A 27,836-nucleotide genomic window follows, 5' to 3' on the forward strand; every position below is an offset into this window, starting at 1 on the left:
GGTTAACAGCCACACCTGGGTCTTTTCTCTGCTGGGAAATGCAATGCTTTAATGGCAGCGCCACAGAGGACAGATCACCTGTTCTCCTGTTGCAGAGAAATTCTCAGAGGCTACCTGTGCACAGTCCGCAGCTCCAGAGGAACCGTTTTTGGATACATGTCGAATCAATACGCTCTATTGTGTGGAAAGTCGGAGCACTTCTGTGAGAGTCTCCCACAGCATTTTGGGACAGCTGGCTCTGCTCTGGATCCTGGATTAGTGCACACAGTGAGTGCTGTCTGGACTCACAGTCATTCTCTCTCTCTTCATACAGCTTAAAGCAAGTTAGATTTAAGTCTTTTTAAGACACTTTTGCCACTCAGAATTAAATTTAAGATAAATTTTATAATAACCAAAACTGAAGGAGAAAAAAAACAAACATGCACTGACTGAATTTAGCGTGTTTAGGGACAATTTTACTCAAATGTTTAACATAAAGCATGACCTGTTGGTCAAGTTAAAAAGTCAGATGATCTACTTCAAATCCTGGGGGGGGTCCTAATCTGCATGACGTTAATGCAAGGAGCATTCAGTACATTGTTTTTATTTTTATCTGGTTATTTTTTTATATTTATTGTTTGTTTACTTTATAAGTTACTTTTATTTTCAGATTTGCGTTTTATATCAGTGACTGTTTTTTTACCATATATTTTATTTATTTGTTTATTTATTTATTTATTTTTATTTGTGTATTTTTTATTTTTGTATTTTATTTATTGTATTACTTTAATTTTCAGATTTCTATAATATTACATTGACTTTTTCACTTTTTACAATGCACTATACAGGAAAATGTTTTTGTTAATATATTGATGCGTGATGTGATGATGTATTAATATATTCTATAGTCTATAATCTTGCATAATTGTTTTGTTTTTTTGCAGAGGAATTTCTTGATGTGTGATTGTTAAAGGGTTTAACATTAGTCTGCAGCTTGGCATGCATCACCTCCTCAATGCTGAAACGCATTAAATGTGGAAAAACGTAAAATGCAAACATTTCCTTCTGACGACTGGGACGACTCAAGTCACATTAGAAAAATGCAGGAGAGTGAGCTGGCGAGAGAGGGGTTACTTCAGGGCAGGAGAGAGTGACTGGAGTTAAAATGACGAAAAAGTTAAATGCTCTACACATTCAGAGGAGTCTGAATGTTTTCTTGACATTGTCAGATAAACATAGAAAGGAGTGCAGAAAAAAAGAAATTCCTCTCTTAGACTGAGTCATGTCGGAAATACAGAAAAAAGCTAATCACAACTACAACAAGAGCAATTAGCATTTCCAAAAAAGAGAGGAGAAAAGACAGGATGGAGAGCTCTTAATTTGGACAAAACGGGAATAGAAGAGGAAAGAAACATTTCTATTTTTTAATCAGAGTCACATGTTAGCTGTGAGTGAACTGTAAATAGCTCGTGAGTAAGAACTGCTCAGATTTTAGCATCTGCTACTTGAAGCTGTCGTGCTGTTTGCTGCGTTTGGGTTCCCTTCAAAATAAGGCTGTTGTTCGGTGCTTTTACAGTATGCTGATGAACAGAGAAAGAGCTTGAATGGGCTCTGCTGGAGCAGAAATGTTAGGTAACTTCTTGGATTGTACTGAAACTGCCTTCTTTCATTCATTCGAGGCACTCAGCTTGTTTTTGGGCCCTTTTCAGGAGATTCTTGTAGACTATTTATAAACCAGAGGGGACAACAGAAAAGCACATATGCCTTCTGAACCCGAAATATTCTGCACATGTACCAAAGCTGGTTTATCGGCATGGGCACCATGCTCCACCTGCTTGGGGGGGGCCACTTTTGTAAAATGTCAGGAGGACAGGGGCCCCAGCAGCCTCATACATGTTTCTTTGATTTTAGGACATTTCTAAAATTTTAAGACATTTTCAGGATTTCACAACATTTGTATGATTTTGAGACATTGCAAGGACTTTAGGACGCTTCTCAGATTTTGGCACATTTCTTGGATTTTAGGACATTTCTGAAATATTAGGACGTTTTTGGGATTTTAGGACATTTCTAGGATTTTAGGACACTTCTAAAATGTTAGGGCATTTTCAGGATTTTACAACATTTGTATGATTTTAGGGCATTTCTAGGATTTTAGGACATTTCTAAAATGTTAGGATATTTTCAGGATTTAAGGACATTCGATGATTTTAGGACATTGCTAGGACTTAGGGACGTTTCTCAGATTTTGGCACGTTTCTAGTATTTTTGGATATATGTCCACCAACCACCCTGTAGGGGTTCATATTTGTCCTGCAGGCCAGTGAAGGATCCACCCAGATCCTTAAACTGTGTGTGTGTGTGTGTGTGTGTGTGTGTGTGTGTGTGTGTGTGTGTGTGTGTGTGTGTGTGTGTGTGTGTGAGTGGGTTGGGATTTTCATAATTGCTGAGTGTGTGTGTGGGTAATGACTGTGCGTGAGTGTGTGACCTTTCTGTTACAGTGTGTCATTCAGTCATATCAGTGCAGGTCAGAGACAATCTCAGTTCCTGTCTCGTCCTCTGCCCACAGGACGGCTGTCTTTAACCTTTTAATTTACCTGTATGGTCATGTCTGATAATTATGAAGGTTGTCAATAATATTAACTATTCTTTCAGTAAATTACATTAATACTCATCTGATATGTCTGTTTATATATAACTACATGTTTTTACCTTCCTCTCTGCAGTTATCCTTTAGCAACTTCTTTAAAATTAATTCCCAAATTAATTTAGATAAAACTAGACAGGTTTATCAGCCTCATCTTCACATGGTCAGTACGGCCTCAGATATCGTGCTGTACAGATACGACATGCTAAATGTTACAATATATCCTTGGAAACATTAGGGTCCTCAGGAATTTATCATTAGATTATATATATTTCATTCATTATATCTTATTATGTTTTATATATATATATATATATATATATATATATATATATATATATATATATATATATATACTTATTTCTGCTTTGTGTTCTCTGCAGCTATTTTAGTGTTTTTTTCTCAGATAACTGCTTATAGATTAATTTTTTTGCTCAGTGTGCTTCTTTTTTTAGTTTTTTTTTTGTATCTTTGTATATAGTGTTAGTTTAGGTTTTATTTACTTTTCTCCCATTTTGTTGGGTTTATTTTTCCTAAAGTTGAGGGGAAGTCTGTTTATTTATGCCTGTGGCTTCTTGACCCCTACTGCCACTTTTTTTTTTTTTGGATTTCCATTGCAAAATATAATGATTAAACACAAAAAAGTGTACAATTTATTCTATTTCAAATAAAATAACAATTTACCCTTTTAAATATCTAATAATATTGTGATGGTATATTATTTATTTGATGTATTTACTTTACCTTTTGTGTTTAGTCCCAATGAGATTAAAAAAGAGACCTGCCCAAGGTAGCAACACTACAACTTATTAAAATACAGAATGATTTGCAAAAATTCAAGATGAAACTAAAGATCAGCTATTCAGCACCACTTCCTTTACGATGCTCTTAAATTCATCAATGGATGTAAAAGTCTCTAATTTGGGATAGTTTACAGATTATTTCATACCCAGGGTGCAAAGTAGGAAAGTGCAGTTTTCAGCAGATCTGTCAAAATGCAGATTACATTAAAAAGCTACCACGGTCCTCCGGTGCCAGCATGAGAGATTCCTGCCGCGGCCTCTCTGTCAGTCTGCTCTGCCTCAGCGGTTCATGCATCTGGCAGGAAGGTGAAGTGCTTTCACCACAAAATGAAGTCTTGATAAAATGGTTCCAGCGAACAGCTGGTTATGGTAACGGGGGACGAAGGGCATCAGAAAGAGCCTCTTTGTTTTCTCGGAGTTCGGCACAAGGTGGCCGAACGTCACACGGCTGACCCCTGCTCGCCGCTTGTCTCCTGGACCGAGCAATAAGATAAAGAGTCCCTTGAGAAAGCCGAGTGGAAACGAGCCAACGGTGGCTCCTGGAATGCTTCTCATTTCCTGAAGGACGAATATATTTCATTCATCTCGCAACAATAACGAACCGCTCAGAGCATCTGAAATCTTTAATCGTTTTCTTTAACAAAGACAAACAGCTGGACGCAGTTTGAATATGTATCTAATATTAAAGTTGTCAGGTAATTTCTAAAAGAATTTGAGCAAAGTGTTTGTATTAAGGATGCGTAAATTAAAAGCAAAACTAAATTTCGATTTTTTTTTTCCTTTACATCATGTTCACCAAAGTCAAGGCTTAAATCTAAAAGTGACCATGCCTTTGCCATTAGGGCCCCCCGACTTTGGAACCACCTGCAAACTGGAGAATGAGAGCGGAGCGGACATTCAGAGACACCGGCGGAGACATTGGCGGAGACACCAGGGAAGACACCAGCGGAGACACAAGGGGGAGACACCGGCAGAGAATGAGAGCGGAGTGGAAATTCAGAGACACCGGCGGAGACACTGGCAGAGACACCAGCGGAGACACCGGGGAGACACCAGCAGAGACACCAGGGGAGACACCAGCAGAGACACCAAGCGAGACACCAGAGGAGACACCAGGGGAGACACCAGGGGAGAATGAAAGCAGAGCGGACATTCAGAGACACTCGCAGAGACACCGGCGAAGAATGAAAGCGGAGCAGACATGCAGAGACACCTGCAGAGACACCTGCAGACAATGCGAGCGGAGTGGACATGGCTGGAATGCACTCTATCGACATTCTATCGACTACATCTCATATTTCAATCGAGGAAAAGTTATACCGTGATTGATATCGTTATCGTTTTATCGCCCAGCCCAAAGAGAGGACAAAGAGATAAAGCGCATCACATTTTGACTTGTACGTTCCCTATTAAAGTGAAGGTATTTCAAGAGTTGTTGTCTTTTGATACATTATTTTTTTGCATGTTGGTTTTAGACTGTGAGAATTACACTAACAAGTCTTCTCATTCAACACAAAGACATCAGCAGTGTATTATTCTGATGCGGCTGCAGAAACTTTCTCACATTAACCAAAATTTTTTTAGGACTTTACAAATCTGCATTAATTTTTTTTTTTTTTTGCACAAATCCATCACAGGGAATATGTGCACATTTGATTTAGGTGGGACAGGACAGAGGTAGGACAGGAAGAAGCATTTAGATATTTTTAGACAGCACACGGAGCTGCGGAGACAAAGCTGCTATTGTTCCTACTGTCTGAAGGCTCGCTGGCCCGCTGAGGGATGGCATTGTTTTATCATGTAACGCTACCAGTGATCTGTTCATCGATAGCACCTTATGTTTGGTAAAATAAGACACAAGTATATCACGGCCGCTATTGGGTCACCGCGGCTCAGTGTGGAGTCTGACTGAGTCCTGCGGAGAACAAATGCAGGCGAAAGCAGAAACCAGCTCTTTTAAGACGGCATTCCTCAGGACAGAAAAAAAGAAAAGGGGAAATAAAGAAAGAGAAGGAAAATGTAAAACGATCCAGAGAGCTATTTTTCTGTTGCTTTTATAGGTTGTTATTTAAGTGGGGGGCATTGTGTCTAATTGAATATGCATTAATTAACCCTTTAACACCTAGATCGACATCAGTTTTCTTAATATACAATAATGAAAATAAATAAATAAACAAAAATAAAAATTATTTATTTTTCACTCTTGAGATAATTTTCTTGTTTTTTTCTTATTTTCAAATAATTTTCTTGCAACTTTTTACTAATTTGCTTTTATTTGTTGTTATTTAAGTGGGGGGCATTGTGACTGATTGAATATGCATTAATTAACCCTTTAACACCTAGATCGACATCAGTTTTCTTAATATACAATAATGAAAATGAATAAATAAACAAAAATAAAAATTATTTATTTTTCACTCGAGATAATTTTCTTGTTTTTTTTCTTATTTTCAAATAATTTTCTTGTAACTTTTTACTAATTTGCTTTTATTTGTTGTTATTTAACTGGTGGGCATTGTGACTGACTGAATATGAATAAATCAGCTCTCGAACACAACATCAGTTTCTTAATTTTTTTTTTAAGAAAAGAATAATAAATAAAAATAAAATATAACTCCTTTTGCACTCTCTTGAGATAATTTTCTTTTTTTTGCCTTTTTTCCAAGTAATTTTTTGTAACTTTTTACTAACCTCAAATTTTTGTAATTTTTTTTTACCAATTTCCTGTTATTATTTGGGGGGCATTTTTTGTTGTTGCTTATTTTGTTGTAATTTTTGTGAATTTTTTTTACTAGTTCCTTGCAATTTTTTGGGGGGTCATGTCATGTTTTTGCTTAACTTTTTACTAATTTCTTGCAACTTTTAGGGCCATTTTTTAATAACGTTGCTTGTCACTCTCTTCTCATGTTTTTGAAGAAATCAGTCTGCTGTGGTATCAAAGGGTTAAAGTGTGACGGCCTCTCTGAGCTCAGCGGGCACACACATGTTGACTGGTATCCTCTGAAAGGGAACACCCTGCTGCTGTGCCAGCGTGAGTGGAACGACCTGAACAGGCTGATTATTATCTGATGATATGTACTTTCCACACAGGAAGAAGTATTGTCACATTATCTTCCACATCCTACTCAGAGAGTCCCAAAATATTAACATATTTGATATGGTATTCAAAAATATAATAAATATTGAATAAAACTAAAATAATGACATTTTTTATATATTGCTAATTAAATAGAAAAATAAATAATCTCAGTCTCTTTTTTCCAAAAGACAACACGTCCTCGGTCAGTTATAATCTGTCCTCACCTGTGTGATGGTCAGTGCTGCAGCCTGCTCTCTGTCCTGACCCCTGCGTGCTGCTTTCTCCCTGCTCTTTCTATTGCAACACAGACAAAAAAAAATGTGCAACAAAATTTTAGAAGAGTAGTTCAGAAATAGCTGTGGAGATTAAAAAAATCCCAAAGTTATTCTTATTCTACAAATGTATTTCCCTGTAGGGCAGCAGAGGGGGGTAATATTTTTAACTCAAGACGTACATTTTTAGTTTGGCTTTTGATTGAGCTTTATTTATCTATTGACTGTTTATTTATATATTTTAGTCTGGTTTACAGTTTCACTACTTTCTTTATCATTTTATTGTTTTTTTATATATTTGTTCATTTTACTTTCTGTTTTAATCCTTAATTTACCTCTTATTTACAATTTGCATATTCTACCCAATACTCATCTACTTGTTTATTTTTTATTGCTATTATCATGTTACTTACTAATCTTTTTATCTGCTTCCTTATTTACTTTTTCATCTTTTATCATCTTTTATCTGTAGGTTTTAAAGAGTACGGTTTTTGCATTTTTTATGACATGCTTGATTACATTACATATTATATATATATAAACATAGATATATACATATATAAATGCAAAGTGCAGAGCAAAGATGTTGAATAGAATTGGGAAAAGTGAAATAGTTGTGGAAATTAATCTCAAAGTCAGTTTTATATCAGTTTTTATGAATTTTCTCAGTTATAATCTCACCTGTGAAGCTCCGTCCTTCTCCTCTCTGCTCCTTCTGTCGTCGCATTAAAGATAAAAACAATAAGTGCAAAACAACAGTGAGCACAAACTGCGCAGAAATTCAGGAGCAGTGAGTCTATTCCTAGCATGAAGCTAGCTAGCTAGCCACAGGTAACATTAACGTTTGTATTTTCGTTCGCATTTAATTAATTTTACGTCATTTAGCGAACATTATCAACAGGAAACAGCTTTACCACACTCACGCGGTTTGTTTTGGAGAAGAAGAGCAGGTTTTTGGCCTCTTGCTGGTCGGTTTGCGGAACATTATTTGTGGTATTTTAGTTAAAAACCGACAGTTCACGCCAGTGCTGCTCGCGCACGTGTCAGCTGCGTCACGTGATCACAACAAGACAGCGCGTGTACGTACGCCGACGCGATTCACGGTGCGTTTCCGGACCGCTCGGAAAAACGAGACAGGACATGTGACAAATGAATTGAACGGTTGTAAACAAAATAAATAAATTTAAATAAAAAAGTGCGGGAGACAGAGGGAACAGATACGGGAAGTGCGGGGGAGATAATTTTCTTTTTTATCTCCTATGTAGATAAACTTTTCTTGTAACTTTTTACTAACTTCTTGCAATTTTTGTAATGTTTTACTAATTTCTTATACATAAATAACCCTCGAACACCTGGGTCGACATCCGTTTTCTTAATACAAAATAATATTTAAAAAAATTAAAAAATAAATAAATAAATAATAATAATAATAATAATAATAATAAAAATAATAATACATATCTTGTTTGAAGTACCCCCAGTTTTCACCAGTGTTGAGATATACATTTTAACTTTACAAAAATTAAGATAGGTACGGAATGTAAATAAGGTTACAGAGCGCATTAAAAAAGCATCAAATTAGAGCTTGTTTATCAAGCATACAGTCCCTAAAGAATAACTTATGTTACCCACCAACATATTCAAAGCAGTGTAGAACAAGGCCTGTTTGAGACCAATAACAACAACAACAACAACAACAGCAACAACAACAACAACAACACGGTCATGTTTCAGTGAATCATTGCTGTGTTCCCAGCAGTTACTCAGGCACAAAAAGCGTTTGATTTTTACAGATATCGCTGCTATTCCTTCCAGGACAGAGGCCCGAAAAGCGTTTTTATTTTACTAAGACACTGCTGATAATAAATAAAATATAATATAAATATAAAGCGACACTCACACTGCAAAGTCATATTCACCCATTTGCACACACATTCATACACAGGTGGCCGAGGCTACTGCACAAGGAATGGGATTTGGGGTTAGGTTAGAAACATAAAAAATAAAATAAAAAATAAAAACAGCTGACAACTTTAAAACGTTAACTTTATTTTATTCACACGATTTTTTCACGTTTGAAAATCTGCATATTCTGTACATTCAGTAGTTAATGGTTGTGGAAGACTTACAGCCATTTGATAGCCACATAAGACATGTATGAAGTGTTTCCCTGACTGTGACGACCAAAGTCTGCTGAGGAACCGATTGGAGAAGGCAGTCGATGTACGAAAAACTCATTCACACATGATACAAAACTGCTGCAAAATGGCATCAAATCAAATCCAGAATCAGGTGCGGACAGACGGACAGTGTGGGACAGTGTGGGACAGTGTGGGACAGGAGACAGAACTGAGATGTGGAGAAATAATCTTTAGTGTTAACTCTCACGTGTTACTGCATTAATAACATGATTAATGAGTAAAAAGGAGGAAGGGGGCTGCATCCAGATTTTTGCTTTTTTGAATCTAAAGAATTTGCATCAATAGTCAAATGAATTAGATTTAAGACATCAGTGAAATTACTTTAGGATGACCTAAAAATAAGCAAGAAATTAGTAAAAAAAAATAAAGTTCTAGAAAATTACTTGATAATTAATAGCAAAACATTTTTTAAATAAATAATTAATAATTAATCTGTAAAAGTGAAATATATATATATAATTATTTTGAATGTGTAATCATGCTTTTTTAAAGTCATTTTCTAAATCTATTAACTTCTTGCAATTTGTTGAACATCTCTTACCAAGTTGCTAATTCATTTATTTTTTTAGAACAAAACATATTCTTCAGTAAATGAAAATATCTGGCTATTTTAACACATACTCACTGGTTTTACTGTGTTTTTGTGACGGCCTCTTTTAGAGGACACAGCCTATAAAAGTGTGTCACCCGTTTGTACCAAAACACACTCCAACCTCACAAGGGGTTAACAGCGATCTTATGTCATATTGTGTGGGATGGTCTAAACAATTTGGGATGTCAAACTGTGCAATTAAGCTTTGGCAAATCTAGATGTAAATAAAAAACAAAACATTTATGCAATCACAGAAATGTCATCTACTCGTGATTTTAAAATGCAAATAAATAATAAATGAGCAAATAAAGAAGAAATAACCCCCAAAGTTAGCATGAAATTATTGAAAAGTACAAGAAAATTACTTGAAAATTAGAAAATAAAGTAAAATAAAGTATATTAAGTCAAATTTAATTTAAAATAATAAAGTAAAACAACCAAACAGTGAAAGGACCTGGAAAAAGACAGTTTTGTAATATAATTTCAAATATGTAATTAAGATCATTTTTCCTACGGTTTTTCTTTTTTCCCCTGAAATTTTTCCGTATGTTTTGAGTCTATGTGACTAACAGAGATTTTTTTTTTTTTAATTTTGACACATTTTGGTCCCATATTTAGAGAGCTCGCTGCAGCCATTGTGGCGAAACGTACTGCAATGATCCCGACGTGCACCATCAGTTTGTGTCCATTAGAAGCTTATTTTTGACACTGACGGGCTCAGACTGTTACTGAAGATCCTGACATTTAAAGAAACAACCTTTTTCTCTTTATCTTTTCACTGATCCGGCCAAATCTTGAGACAACACATATTTTCAACAAACTCGTCCTGTGCTCCGCTCTCCAACTCTAACTTCATGTTTTCACCATCGTTTTTCCTGCAGTAAGTCAGATCATTTCAGAACGAGACTTTTCCTTCAGTGAGACTTTAGGGGGGTTTCCATTAACCCTCCAAATTGCGCAAATTGGGATGATAAAACACGCCTAATGGAAACACGGCAATTTTGAAAAAACTCCTATTTATGGCTAAAAAAAGTTTTTACACTCACATGAGGTGATATTTCAGGTGATTCCAAAAAATGAAGAATAAATAAAGCTACTGATGTTTTGAACATCCATCGCCATGCTTCTTGGGATGTTATCGCCCAATGGGAAAATAAGATACAACATCTGCATCCCAAAACATCAAAAAATCACCATCTATAAATGAACAGCGCCATATTGAAAGGAAAGGCCTCTCATTTTGATTTTTTTTTAATTAACTGGTTAGTTACCAGTTAATGGGTGCAAAATTAACTGACACTAACATCCCGTTTACTGAAGCTTCCCGTTAAAGCGGTAAACAATCCAGTGGCAGTTTTACACTATTACACTGATCATCAGGAGGAAATAACAACCACGAAATACAGCGACGCATCAACGAAAGGCAACAAAGAAAGAACCTCTTCACATGAATGTGAACAACACAGGGTTCAAACTTTTAGCATAATGGACTGTGAATCTTTTCTGAGGGAATAAATGCATCTGACATGTTTTCAGTAGACCTCAAGCAGTAGTACGAAGCATATCTCTCACAAGTTTGACTGTTTTCGGGACACATAGTGTTCAGGGGCCCGTAAGAACATATAGACATTTCCTGTCAGTTTGTTGCAACGTATTCAGTTTTGACAGGCAGATTTGACGGATGCAGCCCCTGAAACTGGACACAGGTTGTAGTCTTAGTTTTTCACAAAAATTAAAAAATAAAATAAAAATAAATGCAACTCCCCTGACCGCCACACTCACTTTCCGTATCTTTTATAGTAACCCAATCACTGTCTGTTTGTCTTCTTTAACCCTTTGAAACCCGAGCAAAGTGGCTTAATTTCTTTAAAAATAAAAAGCATGGGGAAAAGGCAATCAGCAACTAAAGAAGAAATTACAACAACATTAGCAAGAAATTAAATAAAAAATAAATAAAACAAGAAAATTACCTGGAAACTAGGAATAAAAAGTAAACAAAAGTTAAAATAAAAAACAAGGAAATGTAAAAGGGCTAACTATTATTATTCTGAAACATAATTTTAAATGTGTAGTCATGATAATTTTATAGTTTTCTCCAACTTTTTTTTTTTCCCAAAAAACATAGGAAGTAGGCAATGAGCAACAAAAGTAGAAATGACCTAAAAAAGAAAATTTGTAATTTTCTTGTACTTTTTTCTTGTAATTTAAAAAACAATAACATTGCCTGGAAAAGTGCTTAAATAAATAATTATACAGTTTCCCCCTAGCCTTTTTTTCTTCTTTTTTCCCTAGACATTTTTCCCTAGCTTTTTTAAAAAACATTTTCTAAATCTACTAATTTCTTGCAATTGGTAGAACATTTCTCACCAAGTAGCTTATTGCTTTTTTGTTTTTGAAAGAAACGGCACCAATTTGCTCGAGGTTCAAAGGTTTAAATACTTGTGAAAGCTGTTTAAAAGCAACATAAGAAAGGTGATGTCACTGCAGGTTTCAAAGGGTTAAAGTAATTTAGATTTAAATGCGAGTTCATCTGCAGAGAGCAAAGTCTGCATTTCACTTTTCACAAAACGTCCCATTTCAAAACTGCAGACAAACATGTTATTCTAAAAAGTGAAAAATGAAGCTGACATGTTAATGCAGATGGATTCATGAGTACAACATTTTAGAAAAACAAACTTCAGTCGCCACATAGTTTATCTACGAATTTTAAACACATGCAGAGACAAAGAAAAAAAATATTACCTGTGGCGTGGGCGATATTTAGACCCCAAAATCCTACATTTTATTTTGAACCATCAAAATTAAAAATTCACAGTATTATCTCCACGACAGAGTTATCTGCAAGAGATGATGAATTTTAAGAAAGCACCCAACATTGTTTGCCATAAAAATTAAATATTGATTCCAAATTATTCTTGTACAACAGAACTCAGACACACAAGAAAGTAAAAATACTTGAGTCACACCAAACAGATCACAATACTTTCCAAACTTTAAATACATTGAGAATACCAGAGATCATCGCTTAAATAAATTCTACAAAAATATCTGTTGTACAGAACATATTTACATTGACTGTAGCTTCTAGCGATTGTGTCAGTGTTTTCCAAAACAGACCATATTATTATTATTTACGATGCCGTCGACAGCTGCTTCAGTCAGCAAATGTGGCGCCCTCACGGTGCATTTACTCAAATGTTCTACATATAGTGTCAAAATTAATAGATTTTTAAGTCAAAACACTGTTCAGCTGGTAGAATCAAATTACCTCGAACCATCAAACTTAAGTTTCAAAATCATTCAAACATTTTATATTCTTGGTTTTGTAATAATGAAATACAAATGTGTCTGTGCAAGTTATTCCTGCATATCAGAGAACAAAAACATGTGGGCAATGTTTGGGTAAATTTAATCCTGTGTGTAAATGTACACTCCCTGTTTTTTTTTTGGAAGCACTACATCTCAGAAATTTCTTTCAGCGTACTGTGAAAAAAGAATTTTTTATTTTTAAAAAAAGGTCAAGTTTAAAGCAACAGCAGTGAGACAGGAAAAATGTTTCAGCTCAATAATCAGACTGAATTTTGCTTATTTATTCAGTCTGATGTGGCTCACTGATGCCAAACTGGTTGCCCACTGCTGATTTTTGAATTTAAAAGGGATAATTTGCACATTTTTTTGAGAGGTTGTGTGCGGTACTTAGCCAAAGTCAGTGAATTTCTCAGAGTAGATGGAAGACCCGAGTTTGGAGAAGCAGCAGGAGTAACGACGGGAGTTAACTGATGTACTGTTGTATATGTGGCAGCCACTAAACACATTTCAACCACATTTAAAGAAATCATTCAATATCAGATTACTGTAAGCTGTATTTATAATATTTTCACTGCTTTACCTTACTGTCGGAGATTTCTGACGGGAAAGAAAAAAAACACAGCAGCTGCCGGTCTACTGCTGCCTCCGTTTGCTTTGTTTTTGGGTTTTTTTGTGTGTTTTTGTGTGATTTTGGTGTTTAAAAGTTTAGTTTGGATTCACAAAAGTCACACTATAACCAGAAATGTAACGATACAGCGTTCTGGATTAATACACACCAATTCAATGATCAATGATCCAATAACATTGATGCAAAGTGGCAACAGTCGTCATCTTTTAACCCTTTGAAACCGGAGCAATTGGTTGATTTCTTTTATAAAATCATAGGGAGAAGGCAATAAGCTACTTTACAAGACACACCCCAAAAATCAGCAAGAAAGTAGATAAGAGTTGCAAAAAAGAAGAAAAGTGAAAAACAAAAACAAAAGAAAACAAAATGGCCCAAAGAATGCTGAAAATATATATATATGTATACATTTATTTTCTGTAACAAATATAAAAACAATTCATTGTAATAATATAAACATATTTTTCTGGACATTTTCCGATTGTTGTTGTTTTGTTTTTGTTGTTATAATGTTCTAATAATTCCCTCCCCTTTTTAGAAACTAATTTCCAGGCTGTTTTCTCATCAACTTTTACTTGTTTCTTGCAGTTTGGGGAAATTTCTTTAGTTATTCATTGCCTTTTTCCACATTTTTGAAAGAAATCAAACCAATGTGCTCAGGTTTCAAAGGGGTTAAAATTCGCCTTTCTTTTAAAACTCACACCGCATGTCTGAGTCACCTGACAGGCAAATACAGGAAGCTACGAAAAGAAAATGAGGATATTTACTGTCTTGATTGAAGGCCCCAAAATTCAATATGACTTTGTGATATCCGCAAATTATGTATCACTGTCCAAAGTATCAATATAATATTGTACCACGGTGAAATTTGATTGATTTACAGCCCTAAATCTCACGCAAACTAACGAACTAATCACGGCAGCAGCTGACCTGCAGCTGCTGTGTTCAATGAGCTAAAGTGTGTTTTTATCAAAAGAGTTTGGCGGATTTGACGAGAGCAAAGATGGAGAACTGAACTTTTTTGTTTTTTTCTACGTTTTTTTTTTACCGTGTCCTCAGCAGTACATTGCTTATAGCTCCAGTGTCCTGCTCCTGCTTTTCCAAACTGGGGGCGTGCAGACTAATATCTTCTGTAAAAAGCGGTGAAGGGATGACGCTTTTTTTGTAGGCCAACCAGGAAGTTATCATCGCACTGGTTCCCTCGTCAAAAACCTTAGGGGATCTTCAATTATGGCCAAAAATAAGCTCTGTGACGAACACAAGTCTATGATACTTACACGTTTTGATCAGCGTCGTAATCTCCACAGATGAACACCACTTTTGTGTGTTTTAAAGCGGAAATGAAATTGTCAGAAGCAAAAAGCTGTTGTTAGGCTATAAACAAACTACTTTTAGGACTCATTACTTCACCACTCTGTTTAATTTACTGACTTTGGAAAAGTACCAAATACAACGGCACAAATGATCCGAACTATCCCTTTAACGTTAGAGCTGACTTTAGGATGGATTAATTAACTGCCTGGGCGATTAGAGAACTGGCTGTTGGACGATAAGATGGATTTCTGGAAGGTCAGATATTTTTCTTTGGTTATTCTAAATTTTTAGCGAGCTTTTTTATATTACTGGAGTAAAATTGTACATGTTATGGTGACTCTGATCTCTGCAGACTGTAACACTGCTTTTCTTCCTTCACAGCTCGCCAGCTCTGATTGGTCAAATGTTTGTCGAACTAGAAATATAGCAGTTAAAGGGCACAACACGAGTGCTATCAGCTTAATAATTATTGAAGTAATTGTAGATGTTGTTGGCGATTTTGGGACTTCAATTCAATAATCGGGTGATAAAATAAAGTCAGGGAGTGCACCTTGTGGGGTGTTTTCATTAAAACTACCGTTATCCATGTAGCTCAACGCTTTGCTGATTTTGAGCGATTGTTTTTTTTGGGGGGGGGGGCAGCGATGATCACATCATGCACATTTGAACAGTGACAACATAATAAATGGTAATAATGATAACTGTAGTAACAATGCTATCTGTCAAATGAGGTTTTCTGTTTCCCACAACCTGTGCTCACATGAGGTGGATCTGTTTCCGTTTTTCAGCCACTACTGTAACCGTTAAAAAAAAAAGAAAAAAAAAAGGCTGAAACAGAGAAGAGGAGCAGAAAACCCTCAAACTGGACGACCAAACTGGACTAGCGATCCTTACGCGTGTACAGAACAGACTTGTGGACATTTCTTCCAGACACGGAGCATAGTGATTGCATAGTCTTCGTAAATAGTACAGCGTTTTCAGTCACTCTCTCCTCTTCTGTTGTCGTCGTTTTTGTCCTCACACGTTGTCAAACTTATGTTTTAAATAGTCTTTCATAACCTTTGCAATGGGTAGATCCTCCAGCAATTTCAAGCTTTGAAGGCCGATGCAGTGACGGATTTTTATTCGACACAAGTCTTGGAGAGTCCGAGGTTGTCCTGAAAGAGGAACAGAAACAGTTAAAACACACTGGAGCGACACCTACTGGCCTGGCATGCATATTAAGCATTTTCGGTTGTTTTTGAGGATCCGTGTACACGAAGATCGTTTTCACAACGTTACCATATGAACGCAGACTTTTTCAAAAACGCAAAGGAAAGACTTTCCAATTTTAGTTGGGCCATTCTCATCTAGCACAAGTGAACATTTTTGTCAAATTTGACGAGATTCCCTCAAGGCGTACTTGAAACATCTTGTTCACGAGAACGGGACGTACATATTTACTGATAACCCAAAAAACAAAATGCCACTGTTCACAGTCATCACCGGTGCACAGGCATAAAAAGGTTAACATAACAGCTTTCAAAGAGCTGTGGATAATATTATGCTAAAATTTCCTCCATTCAACTATCGCAAAAACGAGTGCAGCAAACACTGAGCCCCAAAAAAAGCAAAAACATATACACACCTATATTTTACACACAGTTTATGTTGTGGTTTCAACTTACTTGCATGTTGATTTGTTTGTGATTTGATCTATTTTGTGCTCTGTGGTGTGTTTAGCTAGTTTCTATATTGTTTATTGTTTAAGAGCAAAAGTCTGACTCTAAAGTGGTCACATTAAAAAGACTCAATCTCAACAGATCATATCTCAGTACCCCGATGCTGTACATTCATTATCAAGCTTACATGTTCCTCTTTCAACTGGATGGTTTTCCAAAAATCCTTCCACAAGCATTAATCAGTACCCTGAATCACTCAGTATCCACGCTGTTATCAGCTGGATGCAAAGAGTTGGGAAAATCCCCTCCATTCCAGGAAGTGAAGTGTGTGTGTGTGTGTGTGTGTGTGTGTGTGTGTGTGTGTGTGTGTGTGTGTGTGTGTGTGTGTGTGTGTGTGTTTTATCAGTCTGATGTGGGTAAAGTGACTCCTCTGCTATGGAGACTTCTCTCCCTCCACCACAGCAGCATCACACATGAGCTGAGATAGGTGGATAAACGACACCTACGAAAATTGGCCTGATGTCTTTGAAAAACATGGGAAGAAGGCAATGAAATTACCTAAAAATTAGCAAGAAAATAGTTTCTAAAAAAGTATAAATCACACACAAAACACGACAACAACTGAAATAAAAAAATATTTTTTAAAAAACCCATGGTTTTAGGGCTGGGCGATAAAATGATAACGATATCAATCGCGAATTAGTCAGGAGGGGTTGGCCTATTATCAGCACAATGTGCTTAAATTTACCTGAAGCTTGTTTAAGATGAAGCTTTTAATTTTTATATAATGCTGGAAACTTTAATAAATAATAATAATTAGTTGAGTATCACTGCTGTAACCCATCTTCAAGGTGATAACACAATTATCCTGACAGATCATCAGAACAATTATTGATAATTAATTAACAGCTCTCACATTTAATTATGATATATCTTGTCCAACAGGCAGAAGTGTTGAACAATCATGTAAAAAAGTGAACGACTTTGACTCTAGAACAGCTGAGTGTTTGACAGCCACAGCATTTCATCTTCGCGGATCAAACAGCTGATGGTCCGACAGCAGCGCAGTGAGACAGACAAACAGAGCGCAGCTTCTCCTCACAGCGCCAAAGTGTCTGAAACAGACACATCTGCAGAGGTGAAAGTGACTTCTTTAGATTTCTTTGTGTTTGTTTCAGGCTTAATCAGACTTTGGATTAATTATTTAGAAACAGCAGGATGCATCGCTCCCTGTCTCATGGGCAGATGTAATGTTTTGGGGGTCTGAGGCCACAAGCACATGACCTTATTTTCACCCTTTCTCTAACTGGAAATGTTGGCAGGCAGTTGAAAAAAGTAAAATGTTCGGTTAATCATGATATTGATTTAAGGTATGAGGTTCAGATCTTTGCTGGGAGACGATTTTCGTAACTGGACCTCTTTGAATTTTAGTAGAAAAGGCCCTCAAGTTGGTGATGCCTGTTCTACAGTATATTTGCCATGTTCAATGTCTGACAGAAAATAAATACTTACACCAAAATTAACCTTATGATATCTTCATATCTCACTTAGGAGTCAAAGGGAACCTTTAAGCTTGACAGAAATAGTGATTTGATGTATATTGTGATATATATCGATATTAACCGATATGAAAACGGATATGAAAAAAAAAGAGTTTATTCCATATTGCCCAGCCCTACTTGATTGTGCTTATTTAGGAAACATGCCTGATTATAACAAAGAAATTAAGAAATGAATAAAATAACAACAATTTTTATAATAACCTAAACTGACCAAGTGTAGCAACATTTGATCAACTAATCCCTCACATCCCTAAGTGACATTGTGTCTTTTTTAATAATTCATGGTGTTTGAAGATAAATAAGCTACACTTTTATATCCAAAATGGTATATTTACTTCAATTAAAAGCCGAGTCCCAATTAAATGCCCAGTCTCTTAAACACATGGCAACACATTTTGACAAATAAAGGTTCTATTATTATTATTATTATTATTATTATTATTATTATTACTATTATTATTATCATTATCATTATTATTAATAGTAGTAGTAGTAGTAGTAGTAGTAGTAGTAGTAGCAGTATAAACATGCTACACATCTTTATTTTGGTAAAATTCTCCACAATTCAATCATTCAGTTAATTTTACAAGAGAGATGCAAAAAAGAGCTTTGTAGACTTTTTCATTTAAAAAAAAAAAAGCTAATGAAAAATGTCAAGTGAACTGTATTAATAATTTTGTTTATTATTAATTATTATTTTACAGAATTTTTTTCAGGCCATTTCTTTCCTTGTCATTTTTTGTTTAACTTTCTGATTTTTTTGTTTTGTTGTGTCTTTTTTTTGGTTTCAGGTAATTTTCTTGTACTCACAGATTCCTTGCTAACCTCTGGGTCATTTCTTCGTTTGTTGTTCATTATCTTCAACAAATGTTCCCAAAGCCAATTTTCCCAGGTCTCAAAAGGTTAAATAAATGACTTTGGTGTATTTTCATCTTTGCTGAGTAAGTTTTGTGTGAAAGGAATTAAAAGTCCGTACCATATAGACGCCTGTCCCAAATATAAGCCTCATGGGTTCAGTGATTTAAGTAAATAATAGCCCAGGCTATTGAAGTTCTACTGAAGATGACTGTGACACTTTCTTTGGGTGGAGTATGTCCACGGTTTTGCTTGAAGTTGGCACCTTTGTTTGAGGACAGTTTTTGACGTGCGCAGCAGTTGATCAGAGCCAGGTGCCTGTCACACAGTGTGGGACAAAGCCTTTCATGGCCGATGAGTTAATCCAGGAGGTGGAGGTGTAATCAATAACCCGGCAGATATGTGATCTGGCTGAGGTCCTGGAGTCTGTGAAAGGGGCTTGTCTGAATCAGTGTGCAGCTCTTTGATATCTTTGATATCAAAGTGCAGGGGGCAGCGGAGGAATGCAGCCATTGTTCCCTCCGAATCATAATGCTTCAGGTAACGTGCTCTCCTGTTCCTCCACCCTGGGATTGTTCTCCGACTGAACGGTAGTCATTAGAACCTCACGCTGGCAACCAGCCCTCTTTCAACTCTGTACATTTCTCCGCTTTTTCGTCCTCTCAGCTTATACAATAACAAGCTCCATCACCAAACTTGGAATCCCTCCCTGCACATTCTTGCACTGTTTTTTTACCCCACACCTCGATCGCCCCCTGGTGGCCGGCTCCAGCACAGGACAGGGGCCAAAATTTAAAAAACAATCAAAGAAAACATCAAATAAATGTATCCAAAAAATGGTTTCTGTCATTTTAGGTAGATTTTATCATGCTGCTGTGTGTTCATTTGTCTGATAAGATTGGTTTTATTTATTTGATGCTATAAAAAGGACATTTGACGCCATGATTGACAGCTGTGTGGACCAATCTGTGCTGCTCATGATCTGTGACATTGTTTATAACTGGTCAGACCGGTGTGCGGGTGCAAACGCGATACTGCAATGCTCGCTTCAGTGATCTCTACACACAAAAAAAGATCAGATTTCTCTATATTATTCTGAAAAGGAGAATATCAGTGATTAAAGTATTAGTTGATGTGAATAAAAGGATACACTAAAGATATTTACTCAAACACTTAATCATCACATAAACTGAATTCAAAATCAATCCCTGTAAAAGCATCAGGGGACAAAGATTTCTTTGACAAAAACTTTTCTGTTCTTTTCTGTGTTTCTGTCAGATAAAAATGTATAATGATTTAATTTACATTATTCGCCTAAACAATTAACTCTTTGACACCTGAGCAAATTGGTCTAGATTTTGTTAAAAAAAAACGTGGGGAGGAGGCAATGAGCAACTTGCCAAAAAAAAAGGTCCAGAAAAAAAAGAAATTAGTAAAACAGTTACAAGAAAATCAGTAAAAAATAAAAATTAGAAATCAAAACCAAACAGAAGAAAAGGACCTTCAGAAAGATGTAAAACCAAAAATGGAATAAAGAAAAAAACACATATTTTTTCTTAATATCAAATACATATAATTGTGAGAATTAGTGTTTTCTAGACATTTTCCTTTTTTTTTTTGATAATATCTAACAATCTTCCCCAGCAATTTTCAGGTGATTTTTAATCACCTTTTATAATTTTTTCGCAGTTTGCTCGATATTTCTTGACAGGTTGCTCATTGCCTTTTTCCCCTTTGTTTTTAAATGAAATCAAACCTATTCTCTCAGGAAATAGAGGTTTAAATGCTAGAAAAGAAACTGATGTCAATCCCAGGATCCCAGGATCCCAGCCGTGTGTGTGTGTGTGTGTGTGTGTGTGTGTGTGTGTGTGTGTGTGTGTGTGTGTGTGAGTGTGAGAGACTTACTGGTGACCTCCTGCAGAAAGTCCAGACAGGGCCGGCTGATCCCAGACATGCTAACGGACACGGCTACCGGCGTCTGGCCTTCGTAGTTCCTGGTGTTGGTATCAGCCCCGTACGTGTAAAGCATCTGGGCGCACAACACGTCGTCCCTGAGGGCTGACAGGTGCAGAGGGGTCTGCCCGTCCTCAAGACGTCCTAGATTAGTGTCTGCCCCCCTCTGCAGGAACATGCGGCAGTACGAGTGATTGCCTTTGATGACGGCGTATCGCAACAGGAAGCCGTTTTGAATGTCAATGTTGGCACTGTGGTCCAGGAGGATCCGTACGCAGCTGGAGCGCTCGCGGATGATGGCCAGCTGCAGTGGCGTGGTCCCTTTGTCACTCAGCGGGTCCACCTCGGCCCTGAACTCGAGGAGGAGGCGTACAAACGAGTCTCGACCGTAGTGGGCCGCCACGTGCAGCGGCGTCCAGCCGTCGTTGCTTTTTGCATTTATAATGTCACTGCGAAACTCAGATTCCAGCATCAGTCGGGCGATGCGAGCTCTGCCGTGCATAGCAGCGTAGTGAAGTGCTGTGAAGCCGCCGATAAAGTCCTTCACTGTGGGGTCGGCTGGACAGAGGAGAGCGGAAACGAGAGAAGTTACATACTGCAGGAGGTGTGTCTGTCACAAACTAATCAGTGATTTAGAGGGACTTAAATTTTACTTTAAAGTGTGTACACACAAATTGAAATATAATCAAAATATAACAAAACAGGTGTTGCATACAGTTCACAGAACCAACCAAGGTTCACTTACAAATAGGAAACTTTTCTGAATACTCTAATACATTACTATAGTGTCCTTTTTTGACAGTTATGCTTAAATTTTCCTGCTTTTGTAGTCTTGTGAGGCACTTTGCAACATCTGTCTTGAAAAGTGTTATTATTACATCAATTTCTTCATTGAATGACACAAAAATGCATAAACAGACAACAAAATATGGATGCCTAATGTGAGCTACAGTCTGTCATTTAATAAAATTAACCCCCAAATATAATGGCCACAGTTGTATTGTAAATTTTTGAGCAACCTCAAATGCTTTTTACAGTATCACATGGACATACTAACAGATTTAGATTTAGAAAACAACTAATGCTAGATCATGTTTTCTCCAGATATAGAAAACATGCAACTATTTCAAATGATATTTGTCTGACTAAGGGGCCTATTTCCTTACTTTTAAACTTGAATGGCTTTCAACTAACACAAAAGTGAGTGAATCTGCATTTCCTTCAGTGAAATAATGACCTCTAGTGTTAAGATATATCATGACATAATGCTGACACACATGAAGCCAAAAAAAAGGCAAAGCCTCTGACCTCCGTGCTCCAGAAAGACTCGAACACATCTCTCTTTTCCTTTGGCAGCAGAGAAGTGGAGCAGCGTCCAGCCGTTGGCGTCGCGGATCTTAGGCGAGTATCCTTGTTCGAGCATCCTCCTGACGGTGCAGACATCGCCCGCTGCCACTGCAGCCTGGATCTGCAGCTCCTCATGAAGCTCAGGGTTCCTTCTGCAGTGATGGTTCAGCATCCTGTCACATTTCGGAATGGGAAAATTTCAACGGTACCTAACCTCTGTTAGGAAACATCGGTGAACACATACTGTTTGGGGAACTGAGCAAGTTTCTCACTCGTGTGCAGGTCCTGGTATAGCAGGGATATTCACTCTAACATTATTTACATCACATTTTCTTCATTTCAATGAATTTTCAGGACTTTTTCATGACATTAGGCCAATTTTCAAGACCATACATTCTCTGAAACGACCATCTATACCAGCTAATCTTAACTTTTAATTACTATATAAAAGCTTTTTTTAATTTTTATTATTATTTTTAAAAAATAATTCAGAACAGTTTCAGAACTGAATATTTAAATATAACTTAGGGACTGTTATTTATGAGAGGGGAGTTTTTCATTAAAGAATTTGGAGCGTTTTTTTAATGTAAAATGCCTGGCAATTTTTAAAGAAAACATTTTGGACATTTTTTTAAAAATATACATTATTTTTATGGGTTTTTTTTAGGAAAACATTTTGGCCTTTCTGGCAATTTTTATAGAAAACATTTGGGCGGTTTTTGAAGAAAATATTTTGGCAATTATTTTTACTTTAAAACATGCCTTAAAATCACCAAAATGACCCCATTTGTCACAGCAAAAAACTGTAAAACTTAACATTAATGTTGGATTTTCAAATTCCCAACAGTCTGTGATGACGTGTATTATTATACAGGTTTATGAAACATATTTTCATCACTTTTCCAAAACTTTAAAGGAATATTTAGTTTTAAAAAAAACTTTTCCAGGCCTAGACGTTTTTATTTGTAAGTACAATAACTTTCCCAGGTTTTTCATGACAATCAGTAAATTTTCCTAGTCATTTGACTGCCACCTGCTTTTTTGGGGTTATTTATTTGTAACAGTTGCATACAAAAAAAAGGACCTCCATTTTTCATTTCTCATCATGAAACATTTACATTTTACAAAAGATATATAAAATAAATACACTGTTGTGTTAATAATGGTGAATATTTAGGTTCAAAATGAGCTTGATGATCATTGTTTACATTTAGGATGAAAAGGATTATTGCTGGCCTTTGTGGGCCCCCGTTCAAGCAGCTGTGCCAGCTCTCCCCCCGGTTTTATCCCCCCGAATGGCTCTTACAGTCCCTCTCTGATTTCCCTCCCCTGTGACTCAGTGCCACCTGCTTACATTACTGACAAACTGACTTCATGTCAGCGGAGACTCGTGCTGCTGCATTCGTTTCGGTCCGGGTTACTATGAACCGACCTCTTCAGTTTGTTAGATAATCAGTCGGCCTCTTTAAGCAGTCAAAATTAAGACACTACACGATTTTGTTCCAGAACACACAGGTACCGCTTTTACTCTGAATTTTACTCTGTCTCCTGAACCGACTCTGTTCAGGGGCTGTATTTATCGAGCGCTCAAGTAGAAAGAGTTGCCAATGGTGAGAAAATCCTAAGAAAATTCTCAGAATTATAACGTTTTCTACAAACCCACAAGGTTTACAGAGCAAAGTATTCACAAGGTTTACAAAGTTAAGAATTCATAAGGTGCAGGGAAGATATAATCTGGACTTGATCCTGCTACATCTTTTGAAGTTGAAAGAGTTGAAGGAGGAAATTAGATCATTTCTCCTTAAAGTTAAGACTGGCAAAGATAAAAGTTATTCACAAAGCTTTTTAGCCCCTAAGAGAGTTCCTAAGATGAAAAACTATTAAGAGTAGGGAGGAGGAGTTTTAAAAGGCGAGAGTTTCTTAAACAGAAGAGAAAATGATGGAAAGAGAAAGAGGTCAGAGAAATATTCTCCAAATGCTGGATGACAGTGAGTTCATGAAACACTAAAGATTAAATCACACAAAGAGACTAATTCACACTTGCAGGATAATCTCCTGTAACGCTCTCTTTTCTGGTCGACCAAAGATACAACTAATCACCTGCAGCAGCTAATTCAGAGCTCTGCAGCTCGAGTTCAGGCTGAGAGCACACAGTACGCCTGTTTTAAACACTTCACACTGGCTGCCTGCTAGTTTTCGTATTGATTTTTAAATTCTTTTATTACTTTATGGCACTGCATGGCCTTGTACCAAACTACATCTCAGAGATGCTTTTATGAACCATGAAGGCCACTCAGATCCTACAACTCCTCTTTTTTAGCTGCTCCACAAAGTACAACTAAAACATTTGGTGATTCTTATTTTAGCCATTATGCTGGAACAGCCCGCCTCAGGATCTGAGAGGAGCTGGAAATATTAATACTTTTAAACTACTACTTTTTAGACTGGCTTTTGTGTAGTGTCTTCCTGTCACAATTTTATGGTTTATTCTATTTATTAAGATCCATTTTTTTGTAATTTCCTGTGTTGTTTTTGTTTCTTCAGTCAAACTTTAAAGCACGTTGAATTGCATTTGGTTTCTTTGAAAAGAGTTATATAAATAGAATTTGATTGATTGTTGACACATGGCTTTGGGAGAAGGTTTGTTGTCGATCTCATTAGACATGTGCTCATATCTCCTGACGCAATAACACCAGAAATAAAGTGAGGAAAATGCTGAGAAATTGCAGCTGGAAAAATGCAACAGTGATGACTTTGGTCTGTCACAACACGAACAACAATGAAAACACTTTCACAGCCTCATATTGTGATGCAGTTATTTTCATTTCCACTGGGTGTCCACAGCTCCCAGGCTCACCAAAAGACAACAAATTAGATTTGCTAAAGATATGCATCATAGCCTATGATCATATCTGACAACAGGGTCAACCTCACCTCCTCAAAAGTTTCTGACTTTTCCTTGCTCAGAGTTGCTCTAAAAAAAAACTTTCTTAAAAGCTTGGACTCCTTGCTAGAAATGTTTCGGCTAAGTTACAATGTCTAGATCCACTCCAGGCTATAGTCTCATGCGATGTATCTGCAATATAGCTCAATGTCCTTTTATCCAGTGATCCATGATACATGTGAGCAACCAACACGTGTTGAGTTTTGCACTTTGCACCATGCACTCTATACCATGCACTTTACATTACCACTGTTACAGCACTTTTGTCCTCTTTATGAATTGTTGTATAGTGTTGTTAATTAATATATTGTCGCTTTTAAATAAACATTTTTTAAAAAGCTATTGATACAGCAACAGGCCTGGAAAGATTATTTAATTATTTACTTATTTTGCTGAAATATCTGATCTTTTCTTGGCCTCTTTAAAGTAAGATGACAGTATGATACAAACCCTAAATTTACCTTTTGACAAGCTGAAGAGATGGGCTTCTCTTCGTCATATCGGAGCTGCACCTGTAAATATACAGCTGCACTTTCAGGGAGGCTGAGCGGGGACGGCACTCTGTCTTCTGTTGGTTTTCCTGCGACACAAAAACATACAAGGAAAAAAGTCCCATTAATAAAGTGTGCAACAAACAGGCAAGCTGGAGGCACCAAAATAAATTACAAAATGAGATGGAAAAAAAGTTTATGCATCAGTCTATTCTGTTGCTAAACCAAAACAAGTGTGCTACTTAATAAGATCTGAATGTGAGGATATTATCAATTCAATATTTGTCCCAGAGGGCAATCTGTGTTGCAGCAAGTGTTAAAACATAACAAAAACACATAAAGCACAAACAGTATGACACAAAAACAGCTGACATTAATCTGTCACAGGGTGACTTGTAAATACGCACATCAAATCTTAACAGGAGCAGATTAATAAGTGTCCATCATAACTTCATAGGGCCTATAATTATACATCACAAGGTGTTAAAAATGACATCTCCTAATAACAAAAGCCATTCTCAATGAAGTATACATCTTAATTACTGGGTTATTACAGTCAAAATAATGCAACATGTGATGTTTGTTCAGTCATGATTAGGGGTCAACAGATTATTGGTCAGGCCAACTTTTGGAGCTGACATTTGGCATTTTGTCGGTTGTCTGTATCAGCATCTTATTTTAATGATCATCTAAAAAATTAATTAAAAAGTGTAAATAAAGTGTCAGCATGGGAGTAACTTTTACTTTGTAAAACCTATGGGAGCTCATTTTATTTATTCTTCAGGGTTTTTTTTCCCTCTTGACTCAGTTATGTTTAAACATTTGCTAAAGGCATTTAAACAAAGTTTTGCGCCAGAATTTGTTATATTCCAGATTCTAAATATTGACAGAAAGATTTTCATTTTTATGTAAAAGCATACCGGTGCCAAACATCAATCGTAATAAGTATTGCCAGGACTGCGGTGTGTTTTTGTGGGTATGTGATGATTGTGTGATTGTATGTCTTTTTATATATATATATATATATATATATATATATATTATTATTTTTTTTTCTTTCACTTCTTAAGCAGAGCTGTCTGAGAAAAAAAAATATTTCAGTGTCAACTGACAAAGTGGTGTTGTTTCATAACGTGTTGTTTATAATTTATTTTAAAAACAGTACGATAATTTATGATTTGACAAACACAACTTACGTCAATGTGGTGCATTTATTGTGGATATATCATTACTGATATTATTACTTATTTCACAACAAATTATAATAAAAATAACATCAATAATGACAGCAGTATTAGCGTTAAATGACAGGAATGTTTACGATGCTAAATGTGCTAATAAAAGTAGCTCCTGTTTAAAATTAACTAACGCCTTACTGTTAAAAACAAATCACTAAAACGTTTAAAAAGGCATGAAACTCCACAACGTGTCCTGCAAATACATTAAACTCATTTTTAGCTGATTACCTAAAACGGTTGATGAAAAAAACAAACAATGAACAATAGAATAGCTTTACTTAGCTAACATAACCAACAATACGAGCCAAACACAAGTAAACAATGACGATAACTGACACAAAACGAGTCAGATGGATGAAATCAGTTTCACGCGTGACAAAAAATGTAATAAACGCGAGATAGTTTGACAAAACACCTGATTTCAATCTGTATTTGTGTTAGCTAACGCTGCTAGCCAGCGAGCTATCAAACTCATTAGCGCTAGCTCGCTAGCTTGTGTTGACTTTTATATGACGATACTTGCAGTTTTCGGTTCATATAAACCCAAGAAACGGTGAGTAAATCGATGTTAAAGTTGATAGCACACATTTAGTGTCAAACACAACAGCTTTGACGATAAAATACAAAGACTTTACATACTTGACAGACGCTGAGCCGACGGATAACTTAGCCAATCAGCTTCCAGTCAGGAGGAATTAGAGTTGTCGAAGAGGCATTTTTATGTCCTTTTCAACTCAAATCCATCACTTATCAGCAAGATTGTCTCTTAAAACTTCCCTAAATGTCAGTCTTGGCAATGTTGAGCATCATTTCGCTGTTGAACAATCCGTTTTCACAACAAAGTCTCTCTGAGATAACAGTTTGGCCCCGGCAGCAAAAACAACGAGATTTCCGTCTCCGAAATTTCAGAATAAAAGCATCATTACTTTTTAATTCTTTGTAACTTTTAACTCCGCAGCCTCAA

The 27,836-nt window shown here is 36.4% G+C and overlaps 2 protein-coding genes across 3 annotated transcripts in view; both read right to left on the reverse strand.

The window, feature by feature from the left end:
- The window catches only part of aldh1a3 (aldehyde dehydrogenase 1 family, member A3), a 40,084-nt gene extending 32,328 nt beyond the window's left edge, over positions 1–7,756 (reverse strand). Inside the window, exons 1-3 of the mRNA XM_042485687.2 lie at positions 7,704–7,756; positions 7,462–7,495; positions 6,733–6,802 (exon numbers count right to left, since the gene is read on the reverse strand). The gene's annotated coding sequence lies outside the window, so the exon portion shown is untranslated. The remainder of the gene's footprint in view (positions 1–6,732; positions 6,803–7,461; positions 7,496–7,703) is intronic.
- A 1,052-nt stretch (positions 7,757–8,808) lies between these two features.
- asb7 (ankyrin repeat and SOCS box containing 7) lies at positions 8,809–27,775 on the reverse strand. Of its 2 annotated transcripts, none has more exons than XM_088083245.1 (5): positions 27,512–27,775; positions 25,605–25,723; positions 22,161–22,351; positions 20,805–21,410; positions 8,809–15,978 (listed from the first exon to the last, which is right to left on the reverse strand). In XM_088083245.1, the coding sequence occupies exons 2-5, from the start codon at positions 25,640–25,642 to the stop codon at positions 15,839–15,841; spliced, it is 975 nt and encodes a 324-aa protein (XP_087939371.1). In that variant the 5' UTR covers positions 25,643–25,723; positions 27,512–27,775; the 3' UTR covers positions 8,809–15,838. The 2 variants fall into 2 exon arrangements, with proteins under 2 accessions (XP_087939371.1, XP_087939335.1); XM_088083209.1 differs by having other exon boundaries at positions 22,161–22,372; positions 27,512–27,774.
- Positions 27,776–27,836: the final 61 nt, after the last annotated feature.

The sequence above is a fragment of the Plectropomus leopardus genome, chromosome 1 (genome assembly GCF_026936395.1).
Source record: "Plectropomus leopardus strain MGB_pleo_1.0 chromosome 1, ASM2693639v1, whole genome shotgun sequence".
Classification (NCBI taxonomy): Eukaryota; Metazoa; Chordata; class Actinopteri; order Perciformes; family Serranidae; genus Plectropomus; species Plectropomus leopardus.

Coding starts and splice junctions, on each gene's coding strand:
- asb7 (XM_088083209.1), bottom strand. CDS start 25,642: ATGACGAAGAGAAGCCCATCTCTTCAGCTTGTCAAAAG. Junction 21,411..22,160: donor AGTCTTTCTGGAGCACGGAG/GTCAGAGGCTTT, acceptor TCCTCTGTCCAG/CCGACCCCACAGTGAAGGAC. Junction 15,979..20,804: donor CTTTCTGCAGGAGGTCACCA/GTAAGTCTCTCA, acceptor TTCCTCTTTCAG/GACAACCTCGGACTCTCCAA.